At 42.1% G+C, this 15,355-nt stretch overlaps 2 protein-coding genes across 3 annotated transcripts in view; one reads left to right on the top strand and one right to left on the bottom strand.

Moving 5' to 3' along the window:
* The window catches only part of LOC138788153 (carnitine O-palmitoyltransferase 1, liver isoform-like), a 45,634-nt gene extending 37,979 nt beyond the window's left edge, over positions 1-7,655 (top strand). For both annotated transcript variants that reach the window (XM_069965756.1, XM_069965755.1), the window contains exon 19: positions 2,120-7,655. In XM_069965756.1, coding sequence (XP_069821857.1) covers positions 2,120-2,218 — 99 coding nt within the window. In that variant the 3' untranslated portion in view covers positions 2,219-7,655. The remainder of the gene's footprint in view (positions 1-2,119) is intronic.
* A 1,399-nt stretch (positions 7,656-9,054) lies between these two features.
* LOC138789619 (dispanin subfamily A member 2b-like) lies at positions 9,055-11,472 on the bottom strand. The gene is made up of 2 exons (XM_069968352.1): positions 11,213-11,472; positions 9,055-9,443 (listed from the first exon to the last, which is right to left on the bottom strand). Exons 1-2 carry the CDS (start codon positions 11,453-11,455, stop codon positions 9,306-9,308), a joined length of 381 nt encoding a protein of 126 aa, XP_069824453.1. The 5' UTR covers positions 11,456-11,472; the 3' UTR covers positions 9,055-9,305.
* Between the last annotated feature and the right edge of the window lie 3,883 nt (positions 11,473-15,355).

Below are 15,355 nucleotides of genomic sequence, written 5' to 3'. Positions count from 1 at the left end.
GCTATTTTTTTTTTTTTTTTTTAATAAAGTTGGTTACGATTATGTTTTAGTAAGTTTTTTGGTCAGAAATATGGATCCAGTAGAGCACTTGACCAGGCTTGAGCTATATTAACATTTACATTGGAAGCTCGATTCAGAGTGAACCAATATATGATCATACAGAGCCCCCCAGACAGAATAGATGCTCCTACAGTAGTATCCATATGCCCTAATGGGCATTAAGGTTACATTCTGCATTCATACTTTTCTCTTCCTTGTCAATTTGTTATCAGGCACTTTAGATACAGCAACTGAGTATGAAATATTTTTAACTTGGAGGGTATTTATAATGGCTTTGTTGACTTAAGCTTTAAATAGTTACCAGCACTAGTCCAGCATATGGAGCCAGGGGATCAATTACAGTAATGCACAATTCCCTGTGGTTTTGTATTGTTTATTTCTTGTCTAGGCCCTGACCAACATCACACACATTGATCTCAAGTGTCAAATGTGTGTATGGTATACAAAAGTCGGACCAAGGAATTAGAGGACCACTAATGGACATATACAAACAGATTGCCCTCTACGGGCATATAATGGGAGGTCCTGTTTTACTAATCCCCAAAGGGATATTAAAACGTAACTTTTAATATTCGATAAAGTAAAGAAAAATGCACACCTTTAAAAATATCATGTATACCAACCGACTGTTCAGATTTGTCAGTAGTGTATTATAACTATATATTTTGTACTGTCAAAATCAGTATTGTTGTTATGTGCAGATATCAGGGTCTACTGCAGATCAACCCCTCTCAGAATCAGGCGGCAGACTTGTGCCTTTATCAAGAGGTGGTGGGGTCAAATCAAACCTGCTGTAGCCCCCATTGTGCCAGGGATGCTGAGGAGGAAAGTATGTGCCTTACCTTCCTCCTCTGCACCAGTCCCACACTGTTAAGCCCCTATTACACGGGGCGACTGTGAGGAGCAAACAAGTGTTGTCAGCGCTCGTATGCTCCTCACTCCCCACTCGCTGCCGCCGGGGGCCGCAGAGGGGTGCGGGGGGGGGGGCTGCCCTGGTGATCGCTTAATCGTCCAGCCCATAGCATATAGCAGCGGTCTGCTGCCACCACTTCTAATCCACGGTGTGACAGTAACATATTGTTGCTATATTAGTCGTTTGTTTTTTAACATGTTAAAAGACAAATAACTACAACGATCATCCGACATCGTTCATGTCGGCTGATAGTTGTGTTCTATTACACAGGATGATTATCGACCGTAATGGACGATATAGGCTGAATACGGACAATAATCGTTCTGTTTAATAGGGCCTTTAGTCAGGGTAAACTCCGCTAACAGTGCTTAGGAGCAGAGTTTAACCCGACTAACAGCGTGGGACCAGCAGATTCGTCTAACTTGCTGATAGTTCCCCTTTAACTTACTGCCTCTCCATGCTGCTCCACCCTGGGTGCTAGGAAAAGCTGGATCCAGTCCTGAGAAACTGGGAGACGTTTCCCAGGACTGGATCGAGATTTTCCCAGCTCATTTCTAGTCCCTTACACAGTCTAAAAATCTTAGTACATGGCACGATAATTAGGGGAAAATGAGCGCCGACCTGTCAGGTCAGCACTCACTGCCTCCTCGTTTCCTGCTCTCAGTGTGTGCTATTACACACACAGACTGCGAGCGGGGTACAGCGGGAAGGACTGTCTGAACGAGCCTACTGCCGCCGATCCTATTACATGGAGCAAGAGCAGTAAACTGTTGCTGACTAGAGATGATTGAACATTGGAAAATGTTAGGTTTTATAGAACTCGAACCTTCCTGATGCCTTCCTGGTCCGTGGAGAAGGAGGAGACAGCCCGGGTACCTCCTGGAATTCCGGGATTCAGCCTATTGCCTTCCCCGCGGACCGGAAAGCATCGGGAATCAAATGCGGAAGGTTCAACAAGGTTCGAGTTCTAAGATTTTCCGACGTTCGATCATCTCTATTGCTGACATGATCATGATTTTTCAACCATTTTGTTTGACTGTGACTATAAATAACCATAAAAAGGAACTATCATCTGTAATTACCAACAAATTAATATATCACACACCAGATCCATAATAATGAATATTTCTGGTGATATCATTTTAGGACTCTCACCGATTTGGACAGCACATCAGACAAGCCATGCTGGACCTTATGGGCTTATTCAACGTCACTACAAACAACCACAATAAAGGAAAGAAGTAGAACCTCCGAGTTTGCAGATGTCAACGGAAAACAAAAATATAAAAACTTCCTGACCCATATTCTAGTTTTAAAATTCATATACTGCAAGAGTCCTGACAACTAACTTTGTAGTTGCTGCTTTTAGTGACTGACAGTCATCAACACCTTCAGGGTTCCATAACCTTCTGCCGGTTTAATAGTCTTTTTAAAAAAAAACATTTTTATGTTTCAAGGTCTGCGGAACATATGTGTCTTTTATGTAATTTCAGTTGCTACTGGAACGTCATCCAGAAATGTTACAAGGGCTTTTCATGTTTTGGAGACATACCATGATGTGTAGGGTCCTCTTCTTTTCATTGAACTGTTTCATTTTTTTTCTCCTTTTTTGGGGGGGACAACTTACCTTTGGTACACTAACCACCTTCCAAACATAGGTATATTTTGCCAATCTATAACCCTTGGCAGGGTTGTTCTCTTTGGGTCCATAACTTCATCTGTATATTTGCTAACAGTCCTAAATCTTTTGGCACCTCAAGGTGTGGACTTACCTCTAGTTTGCATTAAAATGGCATTCCTGGTCTAATTTAAGGGGTGTTCTCAGAAAGACGTTTAAATGTTCTGTATATTGGTATCCAGTTGTTGGTACCTATACATCTGCATTCAACTGCTTGATCTCATAAGCTTATTGTTGTACGGTATGTTTCACAGTAACCATTCATTGGACCATTATGCTTTCTCTTATGATCTGTATGCAGTGTAGATATTCTTATTGACACAGAGTGGATGTATCTTGGGGAAGGCCTGATCTAAGAAAGTGTCATCTTATTAGAAAATACTGTAACTGATGCAACCTAGTACTTGAACAACATACAAACTTATTGTATGTTACATGTAAAGCTACATTTAAACATTTTACATTGGTGTCAGGTTATTATTTGTATAGAACTGGGGCTTACACAAATAGAATTTTAATTCTGGGGTGAATAAAAAAAAAAAAAATAGGCATCAATATGACAGTCATAGCTAGGCTTTCCTTTACTCGGACAAAGATTTAGTTTACTAGTTCTGTACCTAAATGCTGAAGCCATGACAGTATGACTCACGGCACATGGTAAGTAGAATGTCAATGTTCAGCCTCTTCTAAAAGTGAAAATTCATTAGTAAGCCAGGGCCAAACAAGAGGCTACAAAGTTTTTTGGGTTCAACACTATTTAAAAAAAAAAAATTAAATTTCTTTATGGTTTTATTTCATGTAATATGTTTATTCACTTTTCCACTGATGCAAACAATTTCAACACATGAATACATTTCACCATGTCATGCTAAGGTGCAATATTCTGTACTGATTCATCTGTACACTACGTTCAAACACTGTTGAATTTTTTTTTTTTGTGACAATTTGTCTGCCATATTTTAGCTATAGCCCCAATGACTGCTATTGCCATTAGGGATATATGTGTACTCTGTGGACACTGCTTTTAATTTTACAGCTGTAATAATTTGGCCTGTAGTTTTAATACATGTGGGAACAAAGTGCCCACAAAATCGATAAAAAACTGTATGAACATGGCATATAGTAATCAGGGATCTTTTTCTTTTTTTTATTCCCCTTCGTAGACATAGCATCAATACATAAAATTCTGGCTTCCAAACTACTTATACATTAGGCTCATTATAATCTATTATCTAAATGGTCTGTCTCACCAATAACACTTATCCCGTACTGGCAGGACAGGTTCTAAGTAGTGTTGAGAGGAGCGGCTGAACTGTTCAGATTTGGCAACATTTTCCGAACGAGAATGCTCAGCTTTTGACTCCCCGCAGCTGCAGAAGACCTGGAAAACATGGATACAGCCTATGGCTGTCTGTCTATAGCTATGCAGCCATGGAGAGTCAAACACTGAGCGTTCGGGTTCGGATAATGTTGCCGAACTCAAACAGTTCAGCATTTCCGATTAAAACTAGTTATAAGTGTGTGTTTACTGAGATTTGGAGCTCTGTATTGTGAAAATGGCTGAACACTGACATTCTGCTTCCTGAATTGCTAGTGCGAAAAGGTGTACGTGCGATTCCAGAAAAACATATTCCGGAGTATATCTAGACTGCTTCCTTGGTTCTAAGGGCAACTGGGCCAGCTTGTTTTTCTTGAAAATGTTTGGACCACATCTATTGGATGGACATGGATCTTATCTGGTTATCTTGACTAGTCATTTGTACATTAGACTTCCCTCCCCATCCCCCATTGGACATTGGAGAGTTTACTATGTTCCAGTGCCTTATGTGTACAGGCTGTGGTGGGTGAAAGAGATTAATTCATTATATATAAGAATATCATAGTTCTATGACTTGTAGTATATATCCTATTCACTGCCAGAATGGTTTATAGACAAGGGTTAAATAGAAGTCGTAACTCTATGTGCCTCGTTCTCCACGTATCACAATAGTCACGGTAAGGTGTCTTTAGATCCGTGTTCATATCTTGTACACAGACTCATAAGAAGAATGTTAACATTTTATAGGAAACATACCACTTCTGTTAGATACTGAATGTATTTGTAAGTGAAATACACAGCGGCTAGGCTATATTTTACAAAAGGTAACAGACAGATTTTACACACAGATTAACCTCTATAAGACGTCTGGTTTGTAGTTAAAGACAAGGGGGAAGTTTGTCAAAACTATTGCAAGGATTTTTTTTTATCTGATTATTTGCTTTAGGCAACTGCTCCTTTTTTTTGCAAAAGATTTGACAAATTTCCAATTTTTGTTCAGTTTTATTTTATTTAAAAAGTTGAATGTTTGTAAGAAAAATCTGATTTTACACTTTTAAAGGTGCACTTCCTCTGATGGTGAATATATGAATGTGTTTCCTGAACAAAGGCCTTGACAACAAATCCCCTGCCTTAAAACATGGGTCTAGAGTTAGAAAAAAGTTCCCCCCGGCATATCACCTCATTGGGATGTAGGCCAGGCAGCAATACTAGATATATCCTATGGAAAGGCATAATTTGTAGAATTAATGTTTTACAACCCCATGATGCATCTTATTTTATATAAATCATAAAAAAGTAGCTTAGGAAAGGGAATCATAGCGTGGCTGCTGCTAAGCTGCTGTGGATGAGTCATTTGAGACAGACTGGTTGCTAAGGATACTTTGCCTAACAGTTTTATCAGCTAAATCTGGTTGTCAGGCCAAGAATCCCTAGCAACCAGTCTGCCTCGGATTACATGAGTCTATACTACATTGACACTGAGTTGAATGCTGACAGACAGATTTACAGTACTCAAATTCACAATTTCTTATTTTATGATAAGAATGCATATTGTGACCTCCTAATTCTTCCCTGACCTCCTTCATTGTATTTCAACTACCTGATCCTTTTGTACCCTGAGATATAAACTTGTGAATAGGGAGATCAGCAGAGAGAGAACTGTTGGACAAGCAAGCTGTTCATCTTTAAAGGGAATCTGTCAGCTGTAATTTATTCGAAAATGCTGAAGATGCTGTTAGGACAAGGAAACACCTGGTATCTTTTATATATCTGTCTGTGCTTCCAGAATGTAGAAAAATGATTTCATTTTCCATGGAAAAGTGTCAGGCTTTCCCAAGCTCCTGATCTCTGAAGGCTGTAACACTCCCTCGCTTCCCCTCCTATCCCTGGCATTTGTTTGGTGCTTAGCCTTCAGCTGACTGTCCATCACGCAGAGATAGGGTTGGGAGAGGGAGCAAGGAGGCATTGTAACTTGCAGCATTTGGGAGCTTGGGAACACCTCTTTGACACTTTTATGTCAAAGGATAAAAGGATTTGTCTACCTTATGGAAACACAGATGGATATATGAAAGGTACCATGTGCCTCCTAGACCTAACAGCTATCGAACTATGTCAACATGATTTACTTCTGACAGAATCACTTTAAAGGGTATGTTAGATCTCACTGTGATCCATGAACTGTGTCTGATATTGCAGGTCCACGCCATACGAGAAAGTTGGGCAGAGTTGCAAAAGCAGACACATCCCATGGATAAAGGTGGCCATACGCCTTCAATAACTGACAGCTGAATGATCGTTTGGCCATCACTTATCTTTCCCATCCAGCAACTGTCGTCCACTTGCATAGGAACATATGGCAAGAGAAAATGTTCTCTATGGGCAGGGTTAAGCCGCAGTCAGAGAGCTCTGGCTGCAGCTTATCTTTCCTAGAACAAAGGGGTCGGGCAGTGATTTTCCATCACGCCCAACCCCTATCTGTAACGACATCATCTGTTGGTGGACGGTCAGGAGAGCCCCATACACCGTAGACTGACAGTCGAACCTGCTAGCGGCAGGTACAGCCAACAAGAGTATAAGGTGTATGGGGACCTTAAGATCTGTCTTTTCATTTCAGACATACTCTTTAAATTGACGCCAACTCCTTTTGCCATCATATGTTACTTAATGCACTATGAGCACCAGTAAAGGGGATCAGTCTCAGAACAACATTCTCCATCAGGAACCCTTGCTCCCAACTTTGGTAGACCAATTTCAGGAGTTTCTCATCTCTAGTCCTTTACCCCCTCCATCCCCTTTAATATGTGCTAATGATTTTGAGATACAGTTAATTAAAACATAAAGGCGTCTTTCAAGTCAATAAGTCATTTACATATAGTTAAGGATCAGACATACATAAGCACCTCAAGAAATAAGGGGGTTTACTAATGCGATAAAGTGTTTACATGAACAAACAATTACGAACAATAGAAGGAGTTGCACCTTTACATTTAATGAAAGGGTAGTTCGACATTAGAAGAAGTCCACTTCCCCCCCCCCCAGAAATAGCAAAAATAGCACCACTCCTGGGATGGCCGCATCTGGTATTGCAGCTCAACTATATTCAATTGACAGTGGCGGAGTTAGGATTCCAGAGAAGGTGGTGCTGTATTTGGGGGAAGAAAGCAGACCTCTTTTCTTATCTCAAACATCCCTTTTTGAAAACTAAGTGAGGAAGTAGGAAAAGAATTGAAGAAAAATATAATATTTGTACATAATGCCTATTAGAAATTTCTTTAAAATGGTGGTGTGTCACACAAGTATAGCTGCTACTCTGAAGAGGCTGTATAACGTGCACTATTTATGTAAACTGTTGACCAACTGGTGTTAAATTAGAATATTTCCTTAGCTTTGTGGCGTATGTGTATTCTGAGGGAATGTGGGTTTAGAAGCTCAATCAGCTGCCAATAAAAATTTGTTCTGAAGACATTATATTTGTTTGGGGAAAAAAAATTCGAAAAAAATATTAAAGGTCATTTTTTGACGGAAACTTGTATTAGTTTTTAATTTGAAGCCATTGAATTCTATAAAAGTCTTTTTCTTTTGTGCCGTCAAAAAACCACATGCATGTAAATACAATAATGTGTTCCTTTGGGTGTAAAACTTTAAAAGTTGTTGGATTTAGTCATTAATAAAACTATTAAATTTAATGTTTTTGATTCTTCTTTAGTTCTCTTATTCCATCTAACTGGCTACATTTTTACCACATTTCTGTTTTTAACATGAACAGACCAGACCCAGTGTGACAAAACCCCTTGCCCCTGTGACGCAGCTTCATTGATTCTAATGGAGCCGCGTCGCAAAAGGGAGGGGAGATTTTCACACTGGGGGTCAGCGGTTCAAAAAAAGGCCTCCCCACAACAGTGCCGGTCTGTTCATGTAAAACTAACTATAGCAATGTACCTAGCGGTACATTTGCTCTAAACCTTCTTTTAAACATGGCACAACTTTGTCCAGTTGGGCCTACATAACATAAAGCTGAACTGGGTGCATAACATGTGCCTACTGGCCGCCTCGCTTATTCAGGGCTAAGAAACCTCAACCCTGTAGACCCATAAACATCTGGGCATTCAAGTATTCCTGATGGTGCACACACAGTTGGTCATCTGTGGATGTAGAAGTGCAGCCAATATGGTTGAAGACACCGCTTCTGGTTCTACCACTACAAGAGACGGTTGAGGCATTGAGATGTCTGCTGACTTGGGAACTGCAACTAGAGGTGAGGTTGAGATAATGCCTGCCGACTTGGGGACTGCCACTAGAGGAGAAGTTGAGATGAAGTCTGCTAACTTGGGACTGCCACTAGAGAAGTTGAGATGAAGTCTGCCAACTTGGGACTGCCACTAGAGGAGAAGTTGAGATGGTGTCTGCCAACTTGGGACTGCCACTAGAGGAGAAGTTGAGATGGTGTCTGCCAACTTGGGACTGCCACTAGAGGAGAAGTTGAGATGGTGTCTGCTGACTTGGGGACTGCCACTAGAGGAGAAGTTGAGATGGTGTCTGCCAACACGGGAACTGCCACTAGAGAAGAAGTTGAGATGGTGTCTGCTGACTTGGGGACCACCTCAGAAGTAGAAGGCACTGTCAAGGTGGATTCAGCTGCTTGGGTGAGTGGTTTCTGCTTCTGGTTAAGGTGTCAGACACAAACCATTAAGTGTCTCCAACAAGGCCTGCTCAGGCTGTTGTGGTTTTTCTTTCTTCCATACCTCAAGTACTTTTGCTGATAAAGGAGGTTCCCAAGGCAACACACCCGGCCGGGCGTTGGCAGCAGCCCACCATCCTTGTGGCCCCCCTGAGCTCTTTAAGTAATTTTTGGCAGTTCCTTTTTAAATGTGGGAGGTTGCTATACACCTAACTGTGCACGGTAAATGTATTCTAAGTTGTTTTATTTATCTAAAAACATATCTAAGGAAGAGAAGAACATATCAAGTAATCAGGACACCCTAAACTATTCTATGATAGTAAAAAAGAATTGTACAACAACAAAAAAAAATATTTGAGTAAGTTTTTAAGTTTTAATATTTTATTTTATTTTTTTATCTTCATTTTTTTATTAAGATTTTAGAATTTTTACAACAGCCTTAATTACTGTGACTGTTTTAATTTAATTCTTGATTATTCTTTTTATTGCCAATTTATTGAATTTTTTTTGTTTTTGGAAAATGAAGAGAAAAGCAAAAAAAAACAATCCATTTATTGCTAAGTGCCATCCTAGTTTTAGCACTGGGTTCAGTAAATCAGTTAGTCCAATTCAACACTGAAGTTTTGATTGTGGAAACTGGCTCTTGGGCAGAAGCAACTCAAACCGAAACAATAATGATGATGTAAATGACGATTGCTATAATTGTTAAAACTGTGGCGGCAATGTTTAATTTCCTGGCATTGGCACCATAAAGCGTTGCTGCAGTTCTGTCTCCAAATAGTTTCCGATCTCGTGACTGTGACAAGAGAGACAAGAAAAAGCAAGAGGTTAAATCCAATGTTGGCTCAACAGAAAAATACTTCAAAAGTGTTATCTGGTGTTAGAAAAACATGGCCACTTTCTTCCAGAGACAGCACCACTCTTGTCTCTAGTTTGAGGGGGCTTTTGCAACTCAGTTGTATTGAAATGAATGGAGCTTAAAGGGATACTGTAATAAAAATCTTTTTCTTTCAAATCAACTGGTTTCAAAAAGTTATATAGATTTGTGATTTACTTCTATTTAAAAATCTCAGGTCTTCCAGTACTTATCAGCTGCTGTATGCGCTGTAGGAAGTGGTGTATTCTTCTCTGTCTGATACACTGCTCTCTGTTGCCACCCCTGTCCATGACAGAAACTGTCCAGAGGAGGAGCGGTTTTCTATGGGGATTTATATTTAACAGGAAAAGAGCCCGGCATTACTGATTCTATTATAATTAACCTATGTATGTATTGTAGCTGAATCCGAGTTTATCACAAACAAAACTTACGGGGTGATCACTTCTACAAAAAATTGGACATGTTAAATGTTTTGAATGCTTGGGGTCTAGGTGATCAGACCCCCACCAATCATTAGATTTAGCCAGGAAAAGCGCTCCGCTAATTAATACATCAATGGTCTATGGAGATCAACTTCTGCAGCAAGACGGAAAACACCAGGAGCCAAAGAGTGAAGTGCTCAGCCAAGCACTTCTCCCAGCTATATCTAATTGATCAGTGGGGGTCTGAACCTTTGCCTTTAGGAGTGATAGGGAACGTGAAATAGCCTACATTTATATTATTGCATCCAGTAGAACAAGAAGGGTTTATATCATATAGTGCCTCCTTAAATGGGGACAAATCACCTTATGGGAATTTCTACCTATTTAGATCTTTAGTACAGTGGTACCTTGGTTTAAGAGTAACTTGGATTGTGTTTTGCAAGAAGAGCTCACAGTTTTTCAAAATAGTGACTTGGTTAAAGAGCATTGCTTTGGTGTAAGAGCTCGCTATACTGGGTGGGAGGGGGAGTGGGGGAGGGGCATGGTCTGCATAGCGGGGTCTACAGCCCTGTACTCTCCCTCACCTTCCAAATCATAGCAGATCCACTTCAGGCTGCCGCTGGGGCTTGCATCAGGGGACAGGACTGTGGAGGTAATCTCTCCATAGCTGTAACCCCTCTCTCCCCGGACAGAGAGCGCTGCTATATACTGTGCCCACATCTGCCCTGCTCATTCCTTCATGCTCCCTGCAGTCTGTGTCCTCCCTTGTGTTTTCCATCCTCTCCATTACTGTACAGTAACTTATAATATGACATATTCTGCTGTTTCTAAATTGTTTTTTGTTTTTTTTTTCCATTTATTTTAAACGTTATTCAGACTAAAAAAATCATAATTTTTGGGGCGTGGAACCAATTGTTTGCATTTCAATTATTTCTTATGGGAAAATTTGCTTTGCTTTAAGAGTGGACTTGGATTACAAGCACGGTCCTGGAACGGATTATGCTCGTAACCCAAGGCACCACTGTATAATTAAAAAAAAAAAAACATGTTTGTTTTCAAAAATAGCACCACACCTGTCCACAGGTTGTATGTGGTATTGCAGCTTATCCCCATTTACTTCAGCTTAGTAGTAATGCCAGATACAAGATGTGTCACTGTGTCTGGAAGAGAGTGCCCATAACAGCAGATAAACAGCAGATACCCATTTAAAGAACACAAACCTGCAGCTACCTAATACATTTGGTCTTACCCATTACTATCACTCACCTTTACAGAGTATGTGAGAGCCACAAATCCTAGGCAGCATACATTCATATAAATGGTGTTAAAAATGGACCACAGAAGGTCATCTCGTATAGGAGGAGTATCCTGTTGAATGACAACCACTGTAGACTTGCTATGGACATTCTCTGTCTGCATCCCCACCTTGTGTGGGTCTTGATCATAGCTGGGATACGCTGGACCTTCAGGGGATCCATAAGGAGGTAGAGAAGCAGCCCCTGAATCCATGATTTACACAGCAACTTAAGCTGGTTGTCATCTGAACATCTTGAGTATTAGACAGATGTTTTAAGTGGTATAAGAGTAAGGAGGAGTCAATGACAACATTTCCTATTCTTGCATATGGAATTCCTCTTTTTTCCCTCCATCTAAACTATGATGACAAACACTTACGTAAGGAAATGTGCACATAGAATTGTTATGTGCACATGAAGGTGTATTCCGCCATTTTTAAATAAGTGATATAGTGCTGGGGGAATGGGGAAAAAAAAAAAAAAAGCTGTACTTACCAACTGCTGGTCCCCTATGGGTCAAGCTGAAGCTCCCGTTCAGCTCCCTGCAGTCCTCCATTATTCCTGTTTGTTGCTTCTGGAATGGGAGCTCGGAGCAGGCCATGCCCACTCAGCCAATCACTGGCTGCAGCAGTGGCCGGTCTTGGCCAGTGACTACCTGTAGGCAGTAGGCAGGAACTGCTCCAAGCTCTTGTCTCAAAAGCACACAGAGGACAGGAGCAAAGGAAGACCGTAAAGAGCCAAACGGGAGCTGCAGTGGGACCTGTGGGGGATTGGGGGTAGACTTTAGCTCTTTTTATCATTATTATTACTATTTCTCTAAAGGCCCAGGTCTAAAAACCTTTTAAAGGATTTGCTAAGCTTAGATACAATAATAGCAGTAATGAGTTTAATAATGTTATAATGAATTTGCAGGTCCTATGCAGGTAAACATTACTTCACAGTTAAAGCCAGCATATACATCCAGAAGAAAGTCAGGATGAATCTTCGCATTATATATTTAATTGTAATATTTAATATATTTAATTGTAATATGCATGTTGACACAAGATGGTGATCATCATGATAACATAATAAAAATAAAAAATAATTACAATCAGAAAAAAAAAACACATTCCAGCATCAGGATCTTATCAGTAAAAACAAACCTAGGCATTACATTGCTTTTAGGTAAGGCCCGTATTACACTGCCCAATTAAAGGGGTATTCCCCCCAAAATTATTTTTGCATTAATACGCTGCCCACCCGTAGCTTTCCATCTTTCCAATATACAGTTATTAAGGATTCTGCACAGTTTTGCTGTTATCCAGCTGCATTCACCCCCAGGGATTGCATAGAATCATTAGACCTCAGTCCACACCGACACGCTCCCTGCTCCTGGCCCCCACCCTCCGTGTCGGCATCACGTGTCCTCAGTCCCAGCACAGTGAAGTGACTGAGAACACTGATGGGGATGCTGTTAGAGAGGGAGACAGTGATCAGCGCAGCTGTGACTGCACCCCTCTCTAACAGCAGCCACCCGGTCACCCCCAGCCCAGAGCTCACCCCCTGTGTCCAGAGCCTCCCGGCGCACGTCCAGCACTCACCAGCAGCACACAGCCCCCTGGCCCACAACCAACCGCCCCCCCCCATCACCCGCGGCATCCCGCAGCTCAGCACCCCCCCACCGCGGCAAGCTCCGCCCCCCATCCCCCGGCGATCGCCCGCGGCTAGCTCCGCCTCCCCGCAATCGCCCGCGGCTAGCTCCGCCCCCCGTAATCGCCCGCGGCTAGCTCCGCCCCCCGCAATAGCCCGCGGCTAGCTCCGCCCCCCGCAATAGCCCGCGGCTAGCTCCGCCCCCCGCAATAGCCCGCGGCTAGCTCCGCCCCCGCAATCGCCCGCGGCTAGCTCCGCCCCCCGCAATCGCCCGAGGCTAGCTCCGCCCCCCCCAATCGCCGCCATCACGGCCAACTCCGCCAACTCAGCTCTGCTACGCTGTCACCGCCAACTCAGCTCTGCTACGCCGTCACCGCCAACTCAGCTCTGCTACGCCGTCACCGCCAACTCAGCTCTGCTACGCCGTCACCGCCAACTCAGCTCTGCTACGCCGTCACCTCCAACTCAGCTCTGCTACGCCGTCTCCTCCAACTCAGCTCTGCTACGTTGTCACCACCAACTCAGCTCTGCTACGCCGTCACCGCCAACTCAGCTCTGCTACGCCGTCACCTCCAACTCAGCTCTGCTACGCCGTCACCTCCAACTCAGCTCTGCTACGCCATCTCCTCCAACTCAGCTCTGCTACGCCATCTCCTCCAACTCAGCTCTGCTACGCCATCTCCTCCAACTCAGCTCTGCTACACCATCTCCTCCAACTCAGCTCTGCTACGTCGTCACCGCCAACTCAGCTCTGCTACTCTGTCATCATCTCCTTCATTGTCTCAGCTCTGCTACTTCACCATCATCAGGCAGAAGCATTGCATGATGGGAAATGTAGTTTTCTATCTTGGTTATAGATCGGCTTTTAGAAAAACTTGTAACTTGAGAACGGCAGCAGCTAGAAAGATGGGAGACGGCTCAAAATACTCAGGGGGACTTGGTGAGTAAGGCAAGCTAGGTTTGGGAGCATTTCATTTTTTTAGCTCTTGGGGGGAATACCCCTTTAACACAGTAAGTGAGCTTTGCTGCGTTCCTGCAGCCTTTGATTTAGATAGAAAGTAATAAAGATTATACTTACCTCTCCAGGTTCCCCTAGTGTCCTGCTCTCTGTTCCCCGCTCACCGCAGCCATTGTTGAAGCTCTGTGCAGTGACAGGCCACTCAGACAATCACTGGCCTAGACAGGACAGTGCTTGGCTGAGGGGCCTGTCATTTTAGAGAAGGCTTTAAAAGCTTTAGTGGCGGGTTTGGTGAGCAGGGAACAGGGAGCAAGACACCAGGGGAGCCAGGAGAGGTAAGTATAATCTTTCTTACTCTGTCATCAGCCTATGCATCACTATTACAAGTAGTGATATGTGGCAGGTAGCCAAAAATTTAAAAACGTGCTAAAAAAAAAAAACAGCAATCAGTCGATAATGGGCTTTTCGGCTGATTGTTGTCTTCATTACACAGAGGCATATGTGTCCGAATTGGTCTGATTCAACAGATTTTGGCTTTGTGTAATAAGGCCCTAAGGGTTGCCGAAAGCAGTGAAGCGATACTGCAAACAACTCAGCTATAAACTCCAAAAAGAAAACCATCTCTTAGCTAATAACAGTGGTTACTACATTGGCTTTGTAATTTGCAATCATTACAGTTTGAAAAGGATGGTTTTGAAATCAGGAGTTCATTTACCAACAAGAGAAATACTGTCCCGGATAGCATGCATAATGCTTGGAAATCTATAGGCTGTTTGGTAACTTTGGGGAGATTTGCACATCCCCAGTGTTGTAACATCCATGTTCATATACACATCAAACCTTTACAATTATAAATGTATTATTTGACCAGTTTTTGACACATGGTAAAGCTTTAATGTAAAGTTTTTGGAAGAAGGGTGATGCTTCCTGTACTGCAGGAATTGTGGCACTGTACTCATCTGTCCAGGTTGTTAAGGCATCATTTGTGTTAACATTTATTTATATATTTTTATTTATTTTTTTTGCACTTTTATAATATGGTAAAGTATAAATGGTAGTCAATGGCTGCACTCTCTTGCCTGTCCCACAACTTTTTATTTAAACGGCACATCCAGTCCCTTACAACCTCCTGCCACCTCAACCTCAAAAACCTCCTATATCTATTCTTTCCTTATCTCTTAGGCTGCCTTCACACTGCCTCTATTTTTTTTTTTTTTTTTTCAAAACCGGGAGGGTTATCTTACCCTCTGGTCTTCTTTCCGTTGGCTTCTCATCAGCAGCTGAGCAGGGACACTAGCAACAATTTGCTGCAGCAAACTGTAAGTGCCGTATAGAATTTGTTTTTTATTGTTTTAATTTTTTTTAAATGAGGTTCTTAGCAAACCATTTGATCAAACAGTATGTATCAACTCGCCGTGCACTTCACCCAGCTCCTGTAGGTACATAGGGGGAGATTTATCAAAGGGTGTAAAATTTAGACTGGTGCAAACTGCCCTCATCAGCCAATCACAGCTCCTTTTTCAT

Source organism: Dendropsophus ebraccatus, chromosome 4 (assembly GCF_027789765.1).
Source record: "Dendropsophus ebraccatus isolate aDenEbr1 chromosome 4, aDenEbr1.pat, whole genome shotgun sequence".
Lineage (NCBI taxonomy): Eukaryota > Metazoa > Chordata > Amphibia > Anura > Hylidae > Dendropsophus > Dendropsophus ebraccatus.
This window is presented reverse-complemented; position numbering and strand designations above follow the sequence as displayed.